We start from the raw sequence: 9,481 nt of genomic DNA, 5'->3' as shown, positions 1-9,481 counted from the left end.
CTTTGGCCTGGAGACGACACAGTCGAAAATTCGTTGGGAAAGAGAAAAACGTACGCAACTTTTTAGCCTCTGAAAGGAAAACTAAATTGAATTTTTCATAATCAAAGGCTTACTGTCAAATTGAGCGTCTGTTTCACAGAACACTCAGATTCGTAGAGGTCTGAATTTTTGTCCAGTTTTGGCTCGAGGTATTGTGTCTTCGCTTTTGTTGCGGTTTATTTTTGAACACACGAGTAAGGTATTATAAACCTGGCATTGACATAAAGGCCCAGGGGCCCCCGATCGCGTTTATTTATTCCAAGACAAGCGCCATCTGAAAGGAACACACTTCTTTTCATTGATTCCCTGCTCCCTAATTTGTAGACATGGTCACGAAGAAAAAAATCGTTTTTCCCAAAGGGTTTTGGAAGAAAACGCTCACGTCGGTCTCGAGATTTAAAATAAATAAACGCATAAAAACGCAAATAAATATATTGCGACTTTATTCGAAACCGCCGACCGCCTTCTTTTTAGACGTAAATTCCGAAAACTGACGATACCGCTTTTAGCGAAGGAAACCGCACTCTTTTCCATCACTCGTTGTTTACGCGCAGAGTAGCGAGCAGACAGAAATTATCCTCGCAAAAATGTTGCTTGTTGTTTTGTACTTGCAAAAAGAATTAAAAAAAACACAAAGACCTGGGATTTCACTGATGATTCATCCAAAGCGGAGGTGGATGACGAGTTCTTTTAAATTTTTATTTGCTTTGCATATTTTTTTGAACTGTCGTCTTTATGCAAATTACCAGAGGCGCGAACGAAAACGTGGGGTGGGGTCATCCATTGTCAGCTCTTCAACCACAATGAATAAGTATTGTCGATTCGCATGAATAAACACGGATTTCCGTGAATTGTGTGCTCTAAAATCGATGGAATTACCGCAGAATCGTGCGTAAAATTTCAATCGCGTTGACTGGATAGCAGTTCAGGTATCGACAGAGGTTGTGGTGGTTCGTTAACTCTTTTAAGTGGGAAGAATTACTGGTGGTTGGACAGATCATGCAGAAAGAATTTGTATGATAGATGTAAGTCCCGAAAGTAGTAACTTGGCCTTATATGGATTAAGCCCTGGGGGTTGTTATTCGTGGCGACCAATCAAAGGCTAGACCGCCATTTGTTAGCCAATCAGCGTCGATGAAAGGTTCGATCCAAATAGCCAGTAACTGATTCACTTCGAATAAAACCTATGTTCTCGTCATTTGCTCAGTAAAATATCACAACTAGTTATTCCAAAATGATGAACAGCAGTCCTCAAGGGCTGACTTTTTACGATACACCTGATTCGCTATCACTGCAAGAGATGGTGGAGTGCGATAGCCATGAAATGGACTTCAATTTGAACGATCCCTTTTTTCAATTGCACGAGAGCAGTATATTTCATGACACACAGCAACTCATGATGTCGATGAAACAAGAAAGGCTGAGGTCGGATTGTACGCCTGTAGGGGACTTGACGAATTTGCAGTGGCTACAAAGCGTTAGTATACCGATGGAGAAAAACGCATCAAGCGAGAAGCAGGTCATGGTTGATCCAAATACTGCGTTACCTGTCCAGTGGCCGAATCAGCAACAAGTTCCCTTGTCCCACACGCAAGTGAACGTAACGTCTGTTGCAACTCCGCAGATTCTGCAGGCACGTGCAGGGGAAACTAAACCGAAATCGTCGCATCATAGACCTAAAAACGGCATCAAAGGCAGCTTAAAATCACAAGACAAAGCCTATCCTAAGCCGCTGTTTTCTTACTCCTGTCTCATTGCGATGGCCTTGAAGAACAGCGATTCAGGCACACTCCCCGTCAGTGAAATTTACAAGTTCATGATGTAAGTTGCAATTGGCGCTGAAATCGAATCTTGCCATCAGGTTGCATTTGGAGCGTAACTGGAGGTTAAAAATGTTGCTTTTCTTTGCGTTTTGCAGGGGAAAGTTCCCTTATTTTAAGACTGCTCCGGATGGCTGGAAGGTAAGCGAAAAAATTTAGTAATCGAATCAGTTGTTCGCATGACTGGTGAAGTTTGAATTTAAATATACCCCTTTTCTAACGGTTTGGGCTTTTCTTGGTGAAGTCTCAGTGTTGTTGGAGATTTAAAGGAAAAATTTGCCATTCTTGCGACACGTTTCGTTCGATTGATAAAATCTTCGGAAGCTTTGAAGACATTTCCAAAAACTTTTTTGTTTTCTTATCAACGGTTTCCTGAACTATGGTTTCCTCGCTGCATTACAATGGCTGGGTTCTGGCCAGCTGAGAGCAGTTCGAATCCTTGCAGAATTTCACGAGCTTGCTTACTTTTTCGGAGATTAAATTTTTTTAGAGAACGTTTCTTGCCGCAAAGTGGGAATCAGGTACATATCATGACCGGAGGTTTTTTCATTGCTTTTCATTCCCTTTCATGACATTTGGCTATATTCGTAATCGGATGTAACACAATGGCTTCGATGTTAGCCGAATAAGAGGTACTGAAAGCAACGACAGGACAAATATTTCGTTCGAACGATCATGTGTTCTGTTTCCTTGATTAATTTAAAAATACAATGAATCAAGGTACCGTTGTAAGGTGTTTGACGAATCATCGAGCCAAAGATTTAGAAGTAGCATCTGGGAGATAAATCGCGAACTGATTTTGCGTATAAGACGTGCAGTCAAACGTAATCGCTAATTTCGAATCGTTGCACTGGGATAATTACGATAAATAAAAAACCTAAATACGAGTTTCAAATTCTAGTTCGAAAAAACATCAATAAACGCTTATAGAGATGGCTCCAAAGATTTTCTTAAAACGAACAGCAAAATACTTAGGGTGGGGTCGGAATTTCTCAGAGGTCGTTTTGACAACTCCGTATGAATTCTTTAAATCGCTCGGTTCGAGAGTGGCCTGCCATAATATTTTTTTTTGTCAAAAACTGACTTTGAGCTTTGAAATACAAATTGTAGGTCTCAATGCCACATCAAAGTTACGATATCGATTAATGCGACAACAAAGCTACACCTGAAATTTTTATATCAGTTGCTACGAGAAGATTCCCAAACTTTTCCTCGATTTGCCGATGTGTATAATTCCACAGATTCGACAAGTTAGAGACCAATACAGACAATGAACATAAAAAGGAAATAATGTTATTTTTACGGGAAAGTTTTATTTCTTCCTGTAGGTTTCTCTTCCTACAACAGGTGGTTGATATTTTGAATAATTGATGTCATTCTAATTAAGGTCCATATTGCACACAAGTAGCTGCATATTTTTTTCCTTTTTCTGAATCTTTAAGGCAAGAGAAAAAAAAGGTTCTGTCGACGTGATTAAATGACTAAACTGGTTTCTCATTTGTGTGTTGCTACGGCATAATTTAAGTTGCGAGTTACAGATTTTTTTGGGTTCTTTTCAGGTTGAATTATACAAATTTATCTAAATTTCTATGGGTAATGCAAAGAAATAATTTCCTGCTTTTCACCTTACTAATTTTTCGTTCTTTTCTAAGACACATAAAAGTCAACTTAAAATTTCCAAGCTCAAAGAATTGTGGTACATTTGATGGTGACATTTCTAAAGTAGATTTTTTGACATGATTAATTTCAATGTATTTCTCCTTTTCTTTTGTTCAAAATGATTTATTTACTTTAGTCGAATTTGTTTTGAAAAGAAACACAGGAAAGAATACTTTTTTGATTTGTCTAGTTTATACTGATAATACCCTTTCTTTCACCAAATTTGTCCCAACTGCCAAACACTTTTTGAGAAAAAATTATGCTGGTAGCAGTACACTATGAATGGGTTTTTTATAGGTTCTCTATACCAGTCATATAATTATTTCCAATACAAAGTTCAGAAAGCAGTCCCTGTTTTCATTCTATTTTCCCACTAAAGAGTTAACCACTCTAAATTGATAGAGATGTAATATGGCAATTTATTTTCTTTTAAGTGGCAAACCTTGAAATACTGATAATACTTCAATTTTTCTCAACTAAGGAATTTAATCTACCTTCAAGTTGACATCAATTATTTAAAAGCCTTCTAAACCACCCTTTCGCAGATACATCACTGTGATTTGTGGGACCTAAACGAAAGTTGCGCACAACTAATTATGAATGTTAATTTGTAAATGAAAATAAAAGTTCCTGAGGTAAAGTAAAACAAAATTTCTTCATCAGGGTCTGCAACTGATTTTTTTCCTATTGTCTAATAGTAAAACAGAAAATATTCTGTGTCAATAACAATAATTTCCTCACCGAGTTACTCTGTTAATAATATTTTCTTTTTAAATTTACTGTGAGTATTAGGAAGATGTATATTGATATTATCATACCAGAAAAAAAACATCAGTCAATGGAAATTTTTGTAATAAATACAAAACAAAATCTTTCCGATTTCATGTCATAAAATTACTGTACCATTGATGACTTTGGAAATGATTGAGCTGTAGATTGTGAACTTTGCATCTAAGTATGTACGGTAGTTTTCTGCCACTAAGGTTGTGAAGCGGTGGGAGGCATGGTGGCCTCATGGTTAGTGTGCTCTACTCCAGATTGAGTGGTCCAGGTTCGGGTCCTGGCTGGGGACATTAGCTGCGGTTACACTAGCCATTTTGCCCTTGGGTAAGTGGCTTTTTCGCACGGGGAAGCAATTTTTTATGTGACCGATCTGCCCTAAGGGAAATTTCCTGTGGGAAATTTCCATGGATACGTCAAAAAGAACAAAAGAATTGCCATGACAGTTCCAGATGTAAGTCTTATGGTTAACAAAACCCTAAAGCGGCTCAACCAATCACAAGATTGCCGAACGTGAGGAAAATACATGCTGTGATGAACTGCGTAAACAACTGCGGACGTGGAAATACCCAAGCACGCCTTTTCTGGCCAGCAGCAAGTCGACGTCTAAATTATAAATTGGAGAGTTGCAAGGACTAGAGAAAGCGTAACTGAAGTCGACGTCTTTGTTGCCTTCTTAAAATGAAGCGATGAATCGCTGAACTTAATTGAGGTGGACAGTTTAAGAGAAGCACCGATCATGACAATTACCGAAAATAAGCCAAAGAAAAGTTTGTCATTCAGATGTAGATCTTCGATGTTTACTTTTTTTTAGATCCTTAATTTTAATGTATTTTGTATTGTAATTAGTTTTTCAAAAACCATTTAGTGGAAAAACTAATAAATCTCATCTTGTCTTATCTTAAAGGTAAGTTTCCCACCAAAACAGGCCAACGCTTACCTTCCCCTTGGGTAATTTACAAGTGTGTAACCGCAAATGGAGAGTCGATCATAACCCAGGGTAAACCCAACCCAAGCCGTAACCCCAAGGTTCCCCATGGGCAAGAGGTCTGGTGTAACGGCTCCTACTGTGTTGTGTTCTTGGGCAAGACACTTTACTCTCAGGGTGCCTCTCTCCAGCTAGGTACATAACTTGGTACTGGCGAATTTAATGCCAGGGGTAACCATGCGATGGACTGGCATCCCATCTAGGGGGGGGGGGGAGGAGGGTAGAAATACTCCTAGTCACTTCATGCTACAGGAGCCAGGATAAGCTCTGGCCTAATGGGCCAGTTGGCTTGTAAGCAGACTTTACTCTTTTTACCTTTAAGGTTGTGAAGCAATGTTTTTGCAATAAGCATCCGATGGGCGATGGGGTGTGGCTCTGTATCCTACTGAAATGTGGTCTATTAAATCTGCTTGCCCTTCCCTCATCATCCCCATCAAAAGCCTCTGATTAAACAATTTTGATTGAAAGGATTGTGAGATGAGATTAAGTATTATACACCTTGAAGGAGGCACTTTCTGGATGAATATAACCAGGAATGCTTATCATTAATTTTACTGGAAAATTCAGGTTGGGATGACCAAGGCATAATGGTAAGCAATTTACCAAATTCACCAACCAACCAGACTAAATACTGTTTTAATTTGTACCAAATAGGGAAAAAGTGGAATATTCCTTTTTTAGAAGGAATAGACACATAGCCATTGTTTTGCTGTACCACTGCCTTTAATTCCTCCATAAGGGGCATACTAGATAGAACCACACCCTTTCCTTTCCATTACTTGTCAGATTATATTCTGCAATAATATTGCTTTTAATGGTTCAATATTATTGTTACTTTTTTATTACGTCATAGAACTCAGTCAGACACAACTTATCATTGAACAAGGCATTCTGCAAGTTAGAAAGACCACAAGGTGCATCCCAGAGGAAGGGATGTCTATGGTCGCTTAAACCTGAGAGGCGTGAACAAATGGACAAAGAGATCAGAAAGTGGAAAAAGAAACATGCTGAAGCAATCAGGGCTAGTATGGCAAATCCAGGTGTGTGTGAAATTTGTCATTAAGATAATATCATAATTATCATAATCGAAAATGACAAGAAAAAATTAATAAACAAAGCAATTTTTGATTGCTTTGTGTTGAAAACATTGAAACACTTACATGTAACTTAGAAACAGTATGTAAATGTCAACAACAAAATAATCATAATTTCCAGTATGGAAGGTTAGGTGATCACGAAGGAAGCAATTGGTTTGTTTTCACTAACACCCACTTACCCTTGTTCTGGTGGTAAATTGATGACATAGGCACGGGAATTTTGTCAATATTTAACAAAAGGATAAAGATACCACTCAACAGAGGGATTTCACGATTCTAGTTGCTGGCATTACTAAACCATGAAACACCGAAACGAAACACTATAAAACACCATGTATGAGCCCACAATACATTGAATTATACTAACCTACAAAGGTTGGATTTGAGATTAAATATCATTGTAGGCCTAATTAGGCCTACAATGCTATTGCTCCTAATTCATTGAAATTAAAATTAGGATTCAGATTAAGACTGAGATTAGGAGCAATAACTTCTTAGGCCTAAAACGATGTTTAATCTCAAATCCAACCTTTGTCGGTTAGTATTCAATGTAGGGTGGGGTCATACATGGTGTTTTGGTGCTTTGTTTCGCTGTTTCATTGTTTAGTAATTAATTTGGACCTCTAGTTGCTGCTCAGAATTAAGGGTACGTTTCCCAAGTCACGCATATAACCAATAGAACTTCATCTTCACATTTTGTTCAGGGAAATAAAGCTCAATACACTTTAAGGAAAATGCCCATACTCAGGAATTTCGACTTTAATTATTGAAAATGGAGCAACTATGAACCCTTTTCTTCCTAAAAGTGACAAGATTTTGCTCTGTCAAATGCCAGTTGATTTTTAGTCATCAATGGAGGCAAGTTCAGGGAAGGAAGGGTCTAGAAAAGGTGTTTTAATTACAAAAACAGTAGATTCAAATTTCATTAATGGTACAGAAATTCCCATTGCTACCCATCACAAAAAAATAATTCTGAATGAAGTGTTTTCTTGTCATTTTATCGTAGATGAGCTTAGTATTTCAAGCGATGATTTAGACAATTCTCCAGAGCAAATAATGACCCAAACAGAAAACTGTGAGGACAGAGCTGCAGCAGATGCTGCCAAGGAACTTTTTGGCAATGACCTAATCCAGGAAATTCAACACAATGAAGTCCTTGACTGGGATGACATTATTTCTCAAAGCACTGATCTACCAATCGATCCAACACTTAGTACTTGTACCAGCTTGCCAATCTCGACACAGCACATAAATGGAATAAACGGTTGTGACCCCATCACCACTACTGTGGAATGGAAAACTCAACACACTACTTTGTCAATAGTGACGGCCAAGATTTTGACATCTCTGCTCCTTACATTTCACATTACTATAGCTTGCAACCACAACAACACATCAATGTAGGCTTTTGATTAACAGAGTATTCATTCTTAGCTAGAAAATAGTAAAAAATTCTTTGGTGTACAGAAAGAAATTGTGATTGTAATTCAAGGTACGAGCCTTGTAATAAGGTCAAGTTGTTTTTAACAAATTGTACTAGCAGTGGTACAAGATTTATTTGGCTTGGGAGTTACAGTAGCACAAGTGTTGACTTACAGTGCTGTCAGCCACTGTGATGTGATGGTTTTTCCACTGCAACTATTTTCACAGGTGAAGAGAAGAACCTTCCAATTTTTACACTTCAGCAATTAAATCCTTGAGATGAGCCTTTCCATGTTATTGGTGACAATATCAATATTAAATATTTCATTTCTCTTAAAAATGATCCTGAGTTTTTAGGCTATTTTTATAAACCTCACTGTGGATAGCAGTTGATGACAAAGTCAAACAAAAAATGGTCAAAAAGCAATTGTGTGGCTTTCAAAATAATCCAAGCATAAGACTGCAACACTTCGGGGTTCAAATATTGGTGCAACTTGAAGGCCTTGTGGTGGTTATGGGTGAATTGTTTCCTTTTAAGCCTGTGAAAAGTGCTGTAGTAGTTTTAAGGGAATGGTGTATTATTAAGGGGGCTTAATAACGATTTTTTTGTGAACTCAAAGTTTGCATCATTTTAACACTAAGCCTTCTTGTCAACCGTTGTAAAAGTTATGCAACTGTGTACTTGGATAAACATTTAATATATAAGGTATCTGTTGTCCATCTTTATGTTCTGTACTTTATTTAATCTTATAATGGTTGAGCTTCATTTACACTTGACGCTTATTTTTTCATGACAAACTTGCTACGGAACTGTAAATGCTGCTCAGCAATCCAAACATAAGGTCAAGAAATAACCTGAAAGTTTATTCTCTGGGTATACATACAGGGAAACATAATGCCTGTACAAAGCTTTTTTAAACGAAAAATGTAACTATATTGTGGCAGGGCTAGCGCTGTCATCTAAGGAGCAAGCCCCACATTGAAGGTACATTGTTATATACCTAGACTTTTGCAAAAACAAAACGAGCACTGTGATTGGTTGATTCTTGGTCACATGGCCCTGATCAAAATTCAAATATGCCACCAGGATACAATTCCCCAGTTGTTGCCCACTCTGGATGTTTTGCTGCGATTGTTGCAGGAAAAGTCTAAACATATAACAAAGCACTCGGGAAAATAATTAGTTTTGTTTTCCCTTGAGTCCTGATGTTTCCCTCAACTTTGTCTCAGGAAACATGAGGACTCTCTGGAAAACAAGATTAACTGTTTCCCTCGGGACCATACATTAAGCGTATAGTAGTAAAGTCTGGAAAATTAGTCTCCAAATATTTCCTCTCTTCAGTCAGTTCTAAGTTGTAAAGTAAACTACATGTCTAGTATTTCACAATGATGTTTCTCGGTGAACATTAATTGGCATTTGTTGGCAGGCTACTTAGAATCAAGGAGTAATGAATAGCAGGGCTTTATATGTTCTTCTTGAAAAGACAAGGAGTCTACGACAGCTGCATCTTGGTACCCTTATCAATGAGTTCTACTGCCTCCCTTTACGTCCAGCTCCTTCAGCCAGTCCTGCTAGACCATAGATCAGTTAATCGCTTGTAACATAGCCATTCACTCCATCACACTTCACACATAGATTCTTAGAGCGCTTTCCATTTGACAGAACTGACCGGCCA

At 38.0% G+C, this 9,481-nt stretch overlaps 1 protein-coding gene across 1 annotated transcript; it reads left to right on the top strand.

The window, feature by feature from the left end:
* The first annotated feature begins 1,206 nt into the window (after positions 1–1,206).
* Positions 1,207–8,867, top strand: LOC138000140 (forkhead box protein N4-like). The gene is given in 5 exon segments (XM_068846339.1): positions 1,207–1,860; positions 1,958–2,000; positions 6,140–6,326; positions 7,390–7,671; positions 7,674–8,867. Coding segments are annotated over 5 exon segments (1,221 nt in total). The 5' UTR covers positions 1,207–1,273; the 3' UTR covers positions 7,796–8,867.
* Positions 8,868–9,481: the final 614 nt, after the last annotated feature.

This window comes from Montipora foliosa, chromosome 1 (genome assembly GCF_036669935.1).
Source record: "Montipora foliosa isolate CH-2021 chromosome 1, ASM3666993v2, whole genome shotgun sequence".
Taxonomy (NCBI): domain Eukaryota; kingdom Metazoa; phylum Cnidaria; class Anthozoa; order Scleractinia; family Acroporidae; genus Montipora; species Montipora foliosa.
Note: the sequence above shows the minus strand (reverse complement) of the source record. Positions and strands in the feature narration are given on the sequence as shown.